The sequence below is a fragment of the Gadus morhua genome, chromosome 17, assembly GCF_902167405.1.
Source record: "Gadus morhua chromosome 17, gadMor3.0, whole genome shotgun sequence".
NCBI classification, from domain to species: Eukaryota; Metazoa; Chordata; class Actinopteri; order Gadiformes; family Gadidae; genus Gadus; species Gadus morhua.
In genome coordinates, this window is record NC_044064.1 from 15,747,790 (window position 1) to 15,764,274 (window position 16,485).

Below are 16,485 nucleotides of genomic sequence, written 5' to 3' on the forward strand. Positions count from 1 at the left end.
TCAAAATACTGATTTTCACCAGGATCGATATAATCCTGTTAATGTTTATTTGTTCATTTCAGTAATTTCATTAATTAATTTTCTGTTTTCCTTTTTCCGCATTTGAAGCTGAATTATTCCCTGCTCGTTATCGTAACTCCATTTGTATCTGGGTTGACGCCAAATCAACCTTTTATGTACAACTTTGTTATAATTAGAAAAAGAACAATAACTTGGCTCTTAACCTAATTTATTCCCATCCACATATAAAAAAATAAATAAGTGGACTCTCACTGCCTCCGGCCACACCACTGAGGTGGACCGGGTAGTGGAATCACATGACCCTGACAGAGTGAATTGTGGGTGCAAAACCAAGATGTCACCCTGAGGACACCCCCCAGCTCCCATTGCCTCCCCCAACCCCCCCCCCCCCCCCATCCTTTTGAATTTGGGGATTGATGAACAAGTTAATGAATTTATCTGTATTACTTCAATTTCTACGTTTTGGTTGAGTTCATGCATGGGGAGGTAGAATGTGTCGGTCCTCTGCCATCCTGAATGTAAAGGGGGATTGTTGGCACTAGCCTTGGCCTGTCATGTCTCCAGGTAGTGAGTGTCTACAGTTAGAGTTTAGAAAAATATGGTGACATGGGTCCTCTCCAGCCCTAAGGCAACCAATTTAGGATATGGCGCCCAGCCCACACTGTTATCCATTTCTACCCCGTTCCCCTACTATACACAGTAAAACAAGAGAGCTTGCATTCTATCCTTGAGGCAATATTTAATTAGAGTTACCCGACCTTTCATCAGACCTATTTATAGCTTTTATCTGTTGGGGCCAAGATTCTATTTTATAATAAGCATTTTATAGTTAACACAAATGCTATTCTAAATAATCTATATGTATGTCACACGCAAATTATAATAAATCATATTATCGTGAGAAAAACCTCCAAAATAACTAGCTGGTATCTCCTCTGAAAAGTTGGCGGACTTCTCTCTTACTGGCAGAGGAGTTGCTAACTCCTTAACGAGATCAGGGCATGACCAATGAGATTACAGCCCTGCGTCAACATCTCATGTTAGCCTTGGTGTACGACGAAGACGGCATCATCCCAGCCGGAATGCACCGCTATCTCATTACCACCGTATTACGCTGTAACGGCGGGTGTGTAACGAAGATGAATCTCTTTGTGTCGCTTTGTTTATCAGGCACCATCTGGGAGAGCCAGACAGCGAGTAGAAACGAGACGGCGCAAAGTGGATAAAAGCTAATCCAATGAAAGAATAATAACAAAAGACACAAGACATCAATGGTGTTTAGCGCTCTCTGGCATCATCATTACATCACCACTAAAATTAGCCATTCTGAGGACGTTAGTCCTTAAAATGCGTGTAGGCCTATGCAGTGACAGGTGATGTAATGCTTTAGAATATGGGTATTTACACCGATATACAATATCTATTGTGCCTTCCCTATTTCAGGGGTCGTTATGCTTGACGACGCATACCCTAACGCATCTCACCAGATCGTCCACACGGTCTTTGAGGGTATGACACACGGGTACAGCGATTTCACACTTCTTGGGCCACAAGAAGCGTCAGCTTAATTCGATGAAGCGGGGGGGGGGGGGGGGGGGGGGGGGGGGGCTCGGCCTTTGCTTCATCGCTGTTGACCCTCGGACCTCACCCCCCCACCTCCATCCCCTGTGTGGTTAAACAGCACCAGTCATTGAACCATGGTGGCGGTTGATAGCCCTGTGTAATGGGTATTTATAGGCTAACGCTAGCATAAGCTTCACCAGCCAGCCAGGCCAGTCATTCAGGTTTCCAGGGAGCAGCTGAACACTCAGACTATGCACAGTTAAAGTGTCAAGACTTCAATGGCACCCCCCCCCCCCCCCCCCCCCACACCTTTAAAAAGAAAAACTTTTTGCAATGTCTTCAAATGAAGACAAAGGACGCGAGGGGGCGAACACTGAGAATAACTATTTACAGTCGACGGCGGCCTGATCAGTGACTGGAAAGGTGTTGTGTAGAAAAACACAGCCCCACACAGGGGCCTGCTCCCGCTCCCACTCATCCCCTTCATGGCGGGTCTCCCTGGGATACCACGGGAGCAAACTATCGATCCAGCCAACGTTGAAGGCTAGGGCTTCTCGCTGTGTGGATTCACCAAAGTGAGCGGGAGGGTGATCTGTGTGGGCTGGCCGCTCCCAGGCGGAGGAAGAGCTCATGCTAAGCTTCAGCACTTAGTGTAAAAATAATAACAATTTGACCCCCTGCCCCTACACACACACAAACACACACACAAAGACCAAAGACACACACACAAGACTTTTTATACATGTGTTTTATGTTGCCTAGTGATGTGAATAACCAGAGCTCTTTTGATGGAGCCCTTGGTGACCACGCCCCCTCACAGCCTCTTATCGCCGTGGTCACCGCATCCCAGGTGGGTTTGAATGCGGAGCCGCCTCCTTTGCTGCCAAATGTACTAATGTAACTGATACAAATAAACTTCTGGTTTTCCTCAATAAGAACATTTAAAAAATCAAGTCAACCTTCAAGAAAACTCTTGTCAGGGTGTTCTTCCTTTTGATACGATATTGATACGATGGTGATATGATGATATGAACATGTGATGGATGTCAACAGCTAGCCTAATTGCAGGACATGTCTGCATGTGCGGACACACACACACACACACACACACACACACACACACACACAATTTCTGATGTCTTCGACGTATCAGATTCTACATGGTTGTGCGTTGACAAACACTAGCCTAATACCGCCTTAAGGGTTTGATGAGGAGGGTATATTTTATTCCGGTGCAATCTCTGGGATGTGCTGTGAGAGAACAGCTGGGGTGGCTCCCAGATCCATTACACCACAATATGAGGTCCTAGCTATACTTATGGGCTGATATCACCTCCTTAAGCTGAGTTTAACGTGCCAGGAAGTGCAAGGGAGTACAGTGACCCGGTCCCCAGAGAGGCGGAAGGGTAGAGTGTGTATGTTTCAATATACTTCATATAATCCTACTTAATACTTGTCTTGACACATGAACTCAAAAAAACTAAGAGTGAGGCTTCATTAAATTGATTATTGTGCACAAAAAACAATCCAAAGGGAAGAATGGTTAAGGGAAATTATGGATTAACAACAGGGAGAGACAGAGAGAGAGAGAGAGAGAGAGAGAGAGAGAGAGAGAGAGAGAGAGAGAGAGAGAGAGAGAGAGAGACACTATGGAAGACGGGGAGGAGTGAGGCAGGTTGAGAAGTATTTATAGGAAGACGTTTATTTGTGGGCCTGTGAAACCAACCCAGGCTATATATCTTGCCAGCTCTCTCTCTCTCTCTCTCTCTCTCTCTCTCTCTCTCTCTCTCTCTCTCTCTCTCTCTCTCTCTCTCTCTCTCTCTCTCTCTCTCTCTCTCTCTCTCTCTCTCTCTCTCTCGCCATCTGTTAGTGTTCCTCAGACTTGTCAGTCTTAAACCAAACTAAAGGACTTAAGCACTATAGGTGTGCCTGTCAGTGTGTGTGTTTGGGGGGGGGGGGTGGGTTGTGATAATGATAAAAAAAAATATTCTTTCAATCTAACACATTAATGGATTTAATAAATAGACATATTAAATGCCTTTATATATTCTGTCATAAGTTATGGTGGATATTGTTTGCAACTATTTCTGCTTATTGAAAAGTCACATGACATTAAGTACGTTTGGGGGTCTATCAAGTAAACCTTAAATGGTGGAACAATATTAACTGTGTGTGTGTGTGTGTGTGTGTGTGTGTGTGTGTGTGTGTGTGTGTGTGTGTATGTGTGTGTGTGTGTGTGTGTGTGTGTGTGTGTGTGTGTGTGTGTGTGTGTGTTCAGGTTTATGTGGCGAAGACGTCACCTCATGCTCTAATACCTCATTGCTGGGACGGCTCATTAAACGCACCTGTTTCTAAAAACTTCGCAGGGAAAGCCAGCTAACTGCTAGTACAACGGGTTGGGACCAACATCTCTTGAATCGGATCTTCTCTCTCTCAACACACCTAATTTTACAACATAAAAAAGCGGAATTTTCCTGTGTGTCGGCGGACCTCTTTTGTGCGGCTATACAGCCGTTATTGGGGGCGCGCTTTGGTGAGGCTCGTGCGCACTGAGGAGCGCGCGTATTTAAATTCAGATGTTTCCCGCGGCGAAGACCAGGGTATATTTAGACAGCCTTCGCGAGGCAGTTGGGGGTAACTGAAAGACAACACTGAGAAAGTTGCACGACCTAAAATATCTGCTCACACAGCTACAAGCAGGACGACTGGAGGGGCCAGGTGCTAAGACCCCTTTTGGCCTGGTAACAGACAAAGCAAAGTGGCGATTGCCTCATTCGTTTCAGCCCAATTTTCTTTCAATGTACGACTCAAAATATAATATTCACTACTGATTGAGTCGCTACTAAATTTGGCCCGACTCAACATAGCCAAATTAATATTTGAAAGGTTGTCACATGTGTTGGGGCCGGGGAAAACCCTGTGTTGACGTGCGTAAAAAGTAAACTTTGCCACTAGCTGCCGTTCCCAAACCGAACCTACCTTTCTCTGCTGCTTCTCCCAGGCCGGGTCCAGCAGTAGGTCTCTGTCCCAGCCTTCCTCCTGGGTCATGTAGGCCTCTTCCTGGTGAATCACGTAGCTGTTGTAAGTCATTGTGGTTTCGACAGCCGTCATCTTGCCGCCTCTGTTAGGACTTGTTCGTCCCCCTTAGCTTATAGTGAAACAAGTCTTCAAATACAAACAACGGCGCGGTTGTCTGTGGGCCGTTACTACCTCCTTGGGACGAGAGGTCTCGCTACACTACAAGTGAGAGAGAGAGAGAGCGAGAGAGTGAGGTGCTGCTGAGACCAGTCTCCACTGGTGCGAGGTGCCTGTGCGGAGGTGGTGCTCCCACTACCAGAAAACTACGCTGGCCGGTATTCCTTTCCTGGTCAAAAGTAGCACACGTGACCGCACCCCAATACTTATGGGAACTCGCTCTCGGGGTGTCGGATTCTGACCCCAAAAAGGTGCACCGGGGCGGGGCTATTTCTCATGGCCAGGGCAGAAAAGCTTCTCATTGGCCAGAGGGTACTTCCATCACGCCCCTCTCTTGGCTGCGGGTTTTTATAGCCTCTGCGATGCACCTGTTGCTGTTAGTGTCACTCAATGGCAACGGCAGGCCTCCGGTGTTTCTTATCTGAAAAGTCCTTAGATATATCGTCCACTCGAAACAAGCATTATCATGCCTTTTCCATTTGTTTGGAGAAGTTTATGAAATCACCAATTTGTGTGCTAGTTTAAGGTGGATTCTGCTACAATAAAGAAAAGTAAATTGTATAGAGAATGAAAACACTGAGTAAATTATAGATAAAATGAAACAGACAAGTTTTAGAGTAGATTTTTTTTTTTATTTGCAAACAGGAAAGAAAAAACGTCCCACAAGAAATTGGGATTGAGTTTATCAATCAAGCCATGCATAATACATTGCCCGATCACCTTATCCTGTGTGTAATAAAGTAGCGTATCGTGGACCTTCCCATTCCTTAAAGGTATCCTAATTATATTCAGTGCTCTATAAAGCAAACAGCAAAAATGTTTTATTTAATACAATGCCGTTTACGTGCGTACTGCTATCTGTATTCAGCCATTGGTTTATGTTCATTATGGGAAGCGCACAGAAAAAAGATGATAACGGTGTACGGCAGTTTATCACATGCAAGGGGGGGTTGGTTTAAGGGTTGTTTATATATTATTAAAATCCACCAAAATTGTATGATGATCCTAAATCTAAGCCGTACTCCTGATTAAAGCCATTGATGGTTCCCAGTCTCAATTGTGCAAAATGGTGCATTCATTGGGTGTGAATATGTTTAGAGTGTGTTCCACATGTGGCCGTCATCACAAGTGTTGTCACAAGCGGACAGAATGAAACATCACTTTAGCTGTTGAGTTGTTAGCAGCACGTACAGGTGAGCATGCGTTCTGAATATGATTTGCGAACAAATTCTGACACAGCTAACATTTTGCTTGCGGTTGGCGTCTGTGAATTAATTTGGGGCTTGTGAATGCAGGGTTGCAATCGGCTCCAACACAAAGACCAAACATACACAGGAAGCCTGAACAAGTGTGGGGTGTTGGTGGGAGGGATGGAGGGTTAAAATCGCGGTGGTGGCGGTGGCGTTAGTAGATCGTGGAGGACACCATTAAGGCTGGATTGTTGATCAGAATTAATTCAGTTGGGTGGACATTTGATAATAGGGTGTCATTGCATTCAATGACATCTTCCCTTAGTTCCCCCTTTTGATTATTTCATCGAACTCGACAGTCCGATATGGAGACAGACCACCATTAAACCATCAAAAATGGGGAATGGAAATGGGACGAAATATATCTGTCACGTAAGGAATAATGCGACTAGATATTTTCCGTATCATTTCTATGCCTCATTTTCAACCCATCGGCATTTGCGAACTCGGGCGATGACATCATTCCTCCAAGATTGAGCTAGGGAGGGCGGTGACAGGGAAGTGGTGGGGGGGGATAGTGGGAGGGGCTGGGGGTCCTCGATAGCGCTACACAACAACTCACCTCACAACCACTGGGTTCCTCCTCTCCCTTCTCCAGGCTCCTCCGTTGTCCCCTCCGTGTTCAGTTGTCTCCAGCCCCCCCTCTCCCTCCCACCCCCCCAGCCATGCAGCTGTCAGAGCAAAAAGGTCAGACAACTGAGTTGACCGCACTGACGTTTTGGATCTGCGGGTGGGTGTGCATACATTTTCGTCCACATACTACTACTACTAGTAGTAGCAGTAGTACGTGTTAGAACCAATGTCTTCTTACAAGCACATGTCTGCTAAGGACCCAAGCAGGGAAGGTCCCGCAGGTAAAAACAGATGATTCCTTTGGAAAGAAAACTAAAAACACACACATACACACACAGGAGGATTCAGCTTGTGTCGAAAGGGGAAAATGCGAGCGACAACACAGAGGGAGAGAGCGAGCAAGGTCACGGGTCCTTTTCATCCACAGCCGCGCAACGGCACATTGCTCAGCGAGCGTTAGCTTGAAGCTAGTCGACCCATCCGTCACCAGAGTCTCCGCCTGGACGGTTAGCGTGTTCGGCACGGGCAAGGAGGGGTGCCAAACTACACATACACCACACACAGTGATTGTTTCTGCGGGGGAGTGGTGTGTGCGTGTGGGGGGGGGGGGGGTAAACCCAGATCCAACATGTTTAACGGCGGTGGCGGCGGTGGACACGTCGTTGCTGGCGGCGGAAGGAGCAGGGGTTGGGGCGCTTTGAGGGGAGGTGGGGATCGAAGAGGGAAGTGGGCAGCAGTGGCTGGGAGGGGGGGGGGGGGGGGGGTCGGCGAATTCGGCGCAGAGGGGGCTCACTAGTGGCCAGGGAACAAGGAGATCGTAACGGGACGTCCTCATGGGCCATGATCACACGGCTTTCCAAAAGACACTACATTCTCAGTCACACACGCAGTGTGACACACACACACACACACACACACACACACACACACACACACACACACACACACACACACAGCAGGGGGGAGGCAGGCCACTACTTGCCTTACAGGAAGATGCAAACCACAGCCCCCTTCCACTGGGGCGGACACCTGCTCAGGAAGTGGCGGCGCAAGAGGGCGGGGCTTAAGAGGACGGCAGGTACGCGGAGGGCGTGACAGGTCAAGGCACAACCAAGAGGGTGGGGTCGGGGGAGGGGAGGAGCAGCAGGTAAAGGGCGGGTAGTGGCATCATCTTTTTTTGTGGGACGGGGCGGGATGTCGTTGCGGTGGTTTACCTTGGCGATGGCGAGACGGTGTCTCGCACAAAAAAAGGCTTCCACGCCCCCCGGACGCTCCCGAGCGCCAGGTCCACATGGGCAGAGACAGAGGGAGAGAAAGAGATGGCGCTGGTGGTTGTGGGTGAGAAGGGGGGGGTTGGTTGGTTGGGTGGGTTGACCTGGTTGTGTTGAGAGACTAGTTAGTCAAGAGTCGTTGCCGTCAGTGGGCAAGTTTTTCTTTGGAGTGGGGGGGGGGGGGGGGGGGGGGGAACGACATATAGAATAGAGCAGTTATCAAACATGCAGGCTTCTACAGTTGCGTGGACATAGACGACACGGTGAGGGGGAGGGGGAAGGTGGGGAGAGGGTTTTGGTGAAGCAAGGAGGAGGAGACCCGACCAGACGCACAGCCCTTGGAACCCCAACATACCCCCCCGCCCCCCCCAAAAAACAGACACGGGTGCTGCCCCACAGATCAAAATGCGCCCCACGCCATTCTATCTGTGTGCCTCTCCCCAGCGTTTCACCACTCGCATTCGTGTGTGTGTACACGTATAACCCAGGCCCCCCAAACCTCTGCAACCACATTAAAATGGACAACAGTTGTGGTAGTTGTTGTTCTGGTCAATTGGTCGACAAGAGAGGTTTCTAAAAGCGTTCTACGGCTGGTGTCCAGCGACAGAGGAGGAGGCGTGCACACAGTCGGGAGAGAAGCTGGAGAGAGAAAGGAGCACCAACCCAGACTTACCCTGACCATAGAGACCTTAGCTGGGCCAGCGTCTACACCTGTCTCCCCCTGGGGCTTGCCACTGTGTCAAGTGGGTCTGGTGGTCGCTTTCCACAAGGGCAACAGGAAGTAAAGAAAGAAAAAACGTAAACAGGAAGAATGGGGAAACGTCCAAACCCTTGTACTGCTTTGCGTTTCCTTTTTGTTTTGTTTTAACCACAGTTGTGAGCGAAACCTTCTTTATTATAATGGCAAGTACAGCATACATATGTCCAATAAAAAGCATGCCAGTTCTTTACTTCTTAAACTTTTCTTAAAAAAAAGGCTAAATTAAAATCTCTAAAAAAGAAATACGGTCTAAGACATGGCAAACAACACATTTCGCAACCATATATTTATACGAATTATGTAATAAGTATGTTCGTTTGTGTATATATGTTTATATGTATATATAAACCTATACATACAATACAACAGAGATTACATTGTGAGATGCAATAGTCCACTACGAACCACAGGAGGTTGGGGGTAGAACTGCGACCCGGGGGGGAAGGGGGGGGGGTATTGTGTTAATCAGACCAGGGGCCAAATGGCATTTGCAAAGGATCCCTCAGCACCTTCTTTCTGTGATTGATTTGTTTCCTTAGAGACGGTAGCCATTTTCTTAACAAATGCCATTTGTTCTGTTCAAGGCCTGCTCTAGGAAAAGGGGGTAACAATTAGGCTTGCTAGAAGACACTGGTCGATCTCTCTCTCTGTTCATTGGTACTAATGCCACAGGCCTCATCACCTTCAATGTTCTTTAAAAAGACGACAGAAAGAAAGTAGGCAGGAGGCCCAGTTTTGTATGATAAAAATATAAAAACAATGCCACGACAAAACCCCTTTACAGGCTGCTCCATACTGTGCTTTACTCATAGCCTCTGGTGACTGCTATGCTTCAAAGTGGCACTCTGTCCATTATTTTCTTCTTTAATGAATGTTCTTTTAACACTTGGCCCCTCGGACCCATGCACGATTTAAAAAGGAATATATTGAAAGCACTTAAAAAACTATGGGAAATAACCCCACTAAATGCACTTAAATCAGAAAGCTGTTAGGCACATGGTTAACCTCGTCGCTAGGGTTACGAAGTCAGGCGGCGAAGAAGAAGATGAAGGGATTATTAGTAAACCACTCATTCTCCGTTCATGCTGTTACAGTTAAAAATGCTGACTTGGATTACATGCTAGCAAAGCAAAAGAGGAAACAAAAATAAACAGTAAACAATATGAACGGTATAAACACATTGGTAAAAAAAAAGGCCTCTGTATGAAACACTGAAAGACTATATACACAAGCACACAGGTGTGTGTCTTGACAACTACACTGCACTGTCAGCAAACCTTTTGAGGAGCTAAAAGCTGGTATGTTAACTGGTAACAACCAGGAATCAACATCCAGATTGATAAGGAAAAAAAATGCTATTGTCTCCGCTGAAAAATGTCATGGTCAGAGGTAGAGAAAGAGATAAGGATAGAGAGAGAAAGAGAGCGAGAGAGAGGAGCCAGTGTCTTTTGGGAGCCCTAGTTACAGCGAGTGTGTGGGAGGGGGAGGCAGGGGGAGGCTGAGGAGGAAAGATCCAACAGACATTACAGTACACGTCAGCTGTGCTTTGTTTTTGTGTTCTTCGTCTCCCAGGCGGTTTGTGTGTGAGAGTTTTGTGCGCTGCAAGGGGGAGGGAGAGGGGGGGGGGGGGGGATGGGTGGTGGATCGGGGTCATCATCATCACAGCTTCTGAACATGTGCAACACGACAATCTCTCGCTGTCACTCACTCACTCACTCGCCTCCCGGGGGGAACCAGAAACCCGGCATTCATTCAAGCCAAATACTACTACCGTGGTCCCGCCCGCTAGACAGTGGTGTGCTCCTCAGCCCCCCACAGCCCGGCCCCTGGTCTGGGTGGTGAACTGATGAGAAACCTAACAGAAGGCAGACAGGGTCGCTGTTCTTTCATTAATAGCAGTATGAGCTGCCCTGGTGCATTTGCAAAGGAGAGGCGGTGGATTGATTGATAAACTACAAAAAAGGGTAGGGATGCACCGAAATTAATATTCTTGGCCGAAACTGAAAACCAAAAATGAGGAAACCAAGGACGAAAACCGAAACACCGAAATAAATTATTATGCCAATGTACCATTTAGGGTTGCCGCGGTATACGGTATTACCGGTGTTGAGGCCAACACCGAGTTATTTTGTATATATATAAAAAATATATATATACAAACCTAATAGATAGGCTACCTAATAAAGCATTGGAACACACAAGACAAGATATAAGTATTTCGGCCGAAAATTCGGTGCATCCATAAAAAAAGGCTTTGGCTTTTAAAAAAGGATCAATGTACAGTGTGTGATATATATCTATATAGATGCATACACATGTGTATAAAAAGGCATATGTGATAGGATACGACTGCTATGCTGGCTGCTATACTGGCACACGTGTGTGAGGTTAGTGGCACAACTTTGTGTTGAAGTGTGAAACATAACTAATGCCCTCAGAGCAGGCCAGGGGAAGGCAGGGTGCGTGTCCCTTTCTGCACAGCACCCTAGCGGTCAGTACCACGGCGGCTCACAACCCAACCCCCAACCCCAATACCTTATTTCAGAGACACACACACACACACACACACACACACACACAACCACACACACACACACAGATGTGCACACATCCACACACACAGCTATAACGAGGTGCTTAAGCTCAGGGAGGAAATAACAGATAAAGGTTTTCGGGGAGTTGTGTAATGCAAGTGTACAGGTGCGTGTGTGTGTGTATGTGGTACAGTTGAGCGGTGGTGGGGGTTGGGAGGGGAAGCAGTAGAAGGACGGGCACGGGGGGCACCCCCCACAGGGAGCTGTGCTTGTAGGTGTGCGTAGGTTTTTGTGTGTGTGTGTCCGTGCGCACGTGCGTCGTAATAAAAACAAAACAAAAAAAACAAATCAACAACAACCAAAAACAAGGACTATCGGTAGGGGGGCTCGGGGGCGTGGAGGGAGAGTTCGGGGCGACGGAGGACGGCCTCCTTGCGCGGGGCGGAGGGGGGCGGCGGCGGCAACGGCGGCTCATACACCCTGGGCCCGGCGGCCATGCCGGCCACGGGCACCACCGAGGGCCGGAGGGCTTCCAGCGTGGCCACGGGCTGCGGGGGCATGGCGCCCACCGGCATCGCCTGCATGGCGCCCGTGGGCGGCGGGTAGGCGTACTGGAACTGTGGGTACTGCTGCAGCTGCTGGTAGTACTCTGTGTAGTACCTGGGGGGGGGGGGGGGGGGGTTGCAAAAGGGGGGGGGGGGGGGGGTGTTAGGTTGGAGGAGAAGGGAGGGGGGGGGTGAGGGGTTGGGGAGAGAGGAGAGAGGCTGGTTTAGGTAAGGTTAGGGCTGCATGGCGGTCATGGTGTTTGGTGTGTCGCGGGGGGGGGGTGCCAGAGAAGGAAAGGAAGCCGACAAGGCTGATGATAATGATGACGAAGTTTAAACAAAGTAGAGAACCTTTGCGGCTCTCAAGAGAACAGACGAGACGGAGGAGGGTACCAGCGAGGGGGGCGCACAGAGGCAGCGGCTAGGAGGCACAGGGGGCTTTAGAGGGAGCCGGGAGGGCAAGGGCCCCCCCAGCAGTGGGGGAAAGGAGACGAAAGGGTGCAGGGCTGCAGACGGGTTTAGAAGTGGCGGCTAGGTCCGATCGACCCCGGGGTGGGAGGAGCGGGGGAGGGGGCTTCCTACCTGGCCATGGGGTCCTCAGCGGCCTCCGCAGCCTCCTCGGCGGCGCGGCCGGCCGGCGTGGGCAGCAGCGGGCGCCGGGGCTTGGCCCTCTGGTACATGAAGGGCTTCATCACCGGGTCGGGCAGCAGAGGCATGGAGCGCCGCAGGGGGCTCCGGTCCCGCTCGCCTGACTTGGCGGCGGCAGCCGCCGCTGCCACCGCCACCTGGTGGTCATGCAGGACGTGCTGGCCCTGGGCAAAGTAGTGCGCCTGGCGGGCCGCCTCCAGGATGGCCTGGGTGGGGTCGCCGCCGCCCATCCCGCCCATGGCGCTGATGTGGGCGTAGGCCGGCCCGCCACCGCCGTACATGGCCGGGGCGACCGTGTACGCCGGGTTGACGGCCGCCTGCATCTCCAGGCCGGGGCCGGCCGTCAGGTACACGGGGTGGTTGCCCATGGCCTGGGCGTAGACCGGCGTGCTGTAGGCGTGGGCGTGCGCCGCCGCCTGGTTGGCCACCTGGCCGTAGAGGTTGTGGCCCATCTGGCTGTACATCTGGGTGGCGCCCGACGACAGCGCCGCCTGGTTGGCCGCCACCGTGCCGTAGAGCTGGTTGGCCACGTTGGCGCCGTACACCTGGCTGGCGAGCGCGCCGTACACCGCCTGGTTCACCGGGTTGCCGTCGCTGCGCGCGCCCGTGGTGAGGCCCGTGAGCGCGGCGTAGGTGGGGTCGAAGGTGGACGTGTTGTACACCGAGTTGTGCACGCTCTGCTGCACCTGCAGCGGGAGCCCCGCCGCTGCCGCCGCCGCCGCCGCCAGCACGGCAGCCTGGCTCTGGTACTGCTCCAGGGAGGACTTGCCTGCGGGGCACTCGCCGGCGTAGTGGCCCTGCTTGCCGCAGCTCACGCAGGGGATCTTGCCGGTGGGCGTCTGCTTGCTGGGCTGCACCTTGGACAGCTCCACGGAGAGCGGGCGGCCCTTGAAGGAGGTGCCGTGGAGGGCCTCGATGGCCTGCAGCGCGTCCTCCTTGTTCTCCATGTGGACAAAGGCGTAGCCTGCGGAAGAGGAATGCCTGGCTGTCATTGAGCGCAGGGACAACAGTTAGGACAACAGCGGCATGCCACGGGCACACACTTATAGACTCTACGTTCGCCTACACGATGGTAGGGCGATCACTCGCAGTGGCCGGTCCTAATGTGCCACCGGGGTTGACCAGCCACCATCAATTCCTCAAACACGTCATGTCCGGGCTTCTTAGCTTTTCAACTTGTATTTAACCGATGAATGAATGAATGAATGAATGAATCACATTTTTACCCATTGCAACAAAACATGATTTCACTACTTCACTATGGCCATTAAAAGGTAAAACATATGTGGAGATGCCCCCCGTCCTTTGCCCAGATGTTTGAGGCTCACCTTTGACCTTGTCACACTCCAGCACCTTGCCAAAGGTTTGGAAGAGCTCCTGGAGGTCCTCCGTGGTGCACATGCCGCTCAGGTTGCCCACAAACACCTTGGTGGAGTGGAGGGGCCGCCCGCGGGATTCCTCCACCACCAGGTTGCGGCCGCGGAACTCGCGGCCGTTGAGCTCGCGGATGGCGCGCTCTGCCGAGCCATCGCCGTGCAGGTGCACGAAGGCGAACTGCCGCAGTACGCTGCAGCTCACCACCTGGCCGTAGGACTCGAAAATGGCCGACAGCTCCTCCTGGGTGGTGTCCAATGCTAGGTTCCCCACGAAGAGCTTCACCGTGTTGCTCTTGTCCATGGCTCTGGGGAGGGAGGAGAGGAAAGGAGGCGGTGAGCGAGGCCAGGCGCAAAGGCAGATTTGAGGAATTGTTCACATTTAATTATAAGGATAATAATAATTTATAGCGTAATTACAGGGCAGCTTGTTCGAAAATGGTGCAGTGTGATACTTTCTGATTAATGAAGTGTTCAAACTTTTCCATGTAATTAAAAAGTAACCCTGGGGATAACACATTTCCCCACCTTCCAGACCAAAACGCTAATTTACATTGACAGTTTTAGAAATCAAGCTGCCCCAGGGAATGGTTACTGGGTAACAGTCGATGTTTTTATTTATTAAGAGTACTTCTTCATAAGGAAGCAGTAAAAGTCTGCAACATTAACTATGATTCTGCTGAATTATAGAAGTTAGATGTCACTTGTATAAAATCAAACAATAGAGAACTAGTATCAGGAACCGATGTCCCAACTCTTATGTGGAAATGTTTTTTGCAGACGGTAATATTTTCGCAACACTCTGTCCCGTCTTATTACAAAATAGCAGGGTTCCCTTTTAAGGGAAACCCATTAGTGGCTGTTTGGCTTAAGACCTGAAGTCTACTCATATCTCCTACTGAGATAGAGAGTGATAGTAATCAGCTAATCTGACGGATTACAGAAAGACGGCTATGTGTTTGGGATCAGTGAAGTGTTTTTGAGAGTAAAAACTCTGCAGCAAGTAGAAGTGAGAAGCAGATGTAAATGCTGTTTCCTACTGGTTTTTGCAGGCATTTATGTTATACCCCCATAACAACACTATCCCTTTAAACCTCATGATTTGCTCCAATTGTGTAGTGAGAATGTCTCAACCCAGTTAATTTATGCCATGGCAAGCATCCCGTCTCATCTGATGCCCAACGTGTTACTTGATTTCTTCCATTGGCTGTCAGCTGGTGCTAAACATAACTTCACAAAGCTATAAATCTTCGACCTCTGCACGAAAAAATGCTGAAGCCACCAACCAGCCTTAAATGGCATATTCACATGCTGCTCTCTTGCCTAGTTATTAGAATATAGATTATGTCCAAGTGTTATAGCAAGCAGGGGTTTGAGCTACGTGAGTATTAATGTCTCAACTCCAAAACAATCATTATATAAAAGACAAGTTGAATGGGAAAAGTGAAATGGAAACATGTTCAGAACTAATATCTGGGTATACAAACAAAGCGAATAAGCTGAAATATGCAATCATGCATTAGGCCTATTAGGAAACTCTTGTATCAAAATGTCAGTTGATATTGAGTCATGCACTTATGTGTAAGTGAAATATGATCAGGCCAAGGGCCCCGTATTATGGTTCCCCAAACCCAAATTCCTAATCACTGGATGTTCCTCCATTAGTCAACATAATGTATTAAAGGGAATAGCTGGGGCTGTAAACCAGATAACCGTTAAAAAAAACAACACTGTTGGTCTTTTTGATCATGGAGACTGGTTACCGTTAGTAAAAAAAAATTGAATGTTCCAGCAATCCAAGGGATTGGTTTAGAATGGGGGAAAGGAGAACTGGCTAAAAACCAGCAGCTAGTGACTTGGTGGAGCATGTCGCTTTTACAAATGGCTGATGCAGTGAAACGGGGTCTGTCTGAAGCATCCCCGGGGGGCGACGAAGCCCTGATGACGCAGCACCAAACCGTTGTAAACACACGGTCAAAATTACACGAAATGTGTTCAAATAACGGAGGTGTATGCAGAACTAGGCCTCGCTGTTTTTCTGAACGAAGCGCAGTTTTTTTTTTTTCTTTTACACGTTTTCCCCTGATGATGATGGCCAAAACGTGCTGCATGGGTTCGCTTGTTAATCCAACGACGAGAACATCTGAAGTTTATCAAACATATAAACCAAGATAACGATCACAACGAGCTACAAAACGCCATTTTAAAAACCAAAACAGTGATACAATTTTACAATGCGGGTTACACAAAGACTGGAACAAATACAATGTAACGACGGACAATCACATTTCCCCCACCGGAACGAATCCACCGACTGCCAACAACCGAGGGACTCAAACCAAGATATAACACCCTTGTATCGTAACCTTAAAATAACACACCAAATACATTTGATTGTTAACTTGAAATATCAATGAAATGGGTTAAGAATGCTTTGGAGAAGAATGAAAGGGACCAAAGAAATGCTACCATCTTACCTAAGCGGTGCTGTGTTTCAAAATGGTAGCGCCTGCTTCCGCTAGTGAGGCGGTCGTCCGCCGCGCTGTAGGGGAAAAGAGGGAGGGCTGCGACATTTCACTGGATGCCCATTCTTCCACTCCATTCCTCCCCTCACGTCTTATCGCAAATCGTGATAAGAACAGCATAGCTCGAAACTAGACCTATTCATATTTCTCCAGATTGGATTTTTCTAAGATTGGAAGCACCGAGCGGATTTTTAGAGCGGCAGGGCTGGATGTTTTTATTGTAGTGA

At 49.2% G+C, this 16,485-nt stretch overlaps 2 protein-coding genes across 3 annotated transcripts in view; both read right to left on the reverse strand.

The window, feature by feature from the left end:
• actn3b (actinin alpha 3b) overlaps window positions 1-4,969 on the reverse strand; it is a 29,835-nt gene extending 24,866 nt beyond the window's left edge. The window contains exon 1 of the mRNA XM_030338825.1: window positions 4,564-4,969. Coding sequence (XP_030194685.1) covers window positions 4,564-4,695 — 132 coding nt within the window. The 5' untranslated portion in view covers window positions 4,696-4,969. The remainder of the gene's footprint in view (window positions 1-4,563) is intronic.
• A 420-nt stretch (window positions 4,970-5,389) lies between these two features.
• Window positions 5,390-16,311, reverse strand: rbm14b (RNA binding motif protein 14b). 2 transcript variants are annotated; one of them, XM_030338846.1, is made up of 4 exons: window positions 16,211-16,311; window positions 13,689-14,041; window positions 12,295-13,324; window positions 5,390-11,827 (listed from the first exon to the last, which is right to left on the reverse strand). In XM_030338846.1, the coding sequence occupies exons 2-4, from the start codon at window positions 14,035-14,037 to the stop codon at window positions 11,539-11,541; spliced, it is 1,668 nt and encodes a 555-aa protein (XP_030194706.1). In that variant the 5' UTR covers window positions 14,038-14,041; window positions 16,211-16,311; the 3' UTR covers window positions 5,390-11,538. The 2 variants fall into 2 exon arrangements, with proteins under 2 accessions (XP_030194706.1, XP_030194705.1); XM_030338845.1 differs by having other exon boundaries at window positions 12,295-13,345.
• Between the last annotated feature and the right edge of the window lie 174 nt (window positions 16,312-16,485).

Excerpts from the sequence above, each read along its gene's own strand:
- rbm14b (XM_030338845.1), bottom strand. The coding sequence starts at position 14,037 with ATGGACAAGAGCAACACGGTGAAGCTCTTCGTGGGGAACCTAGCATTG. Across the intron at positions 13,346-13,688 it reads GGAGTGTGACAAGGTCAAAG|CCAGGCATTCCTCTTCCGCA; the intron begins GTGAGCCTCAAA and ends GCTCAATGACAG. Across the intron at positions 11,828-12,294 it reads GCTGAGGACCCCATGGCCAG|GTACTACACAGAGTACTACC; the intron begins GTAGGAAGCCCC and ends CCCCCCCCCCAG.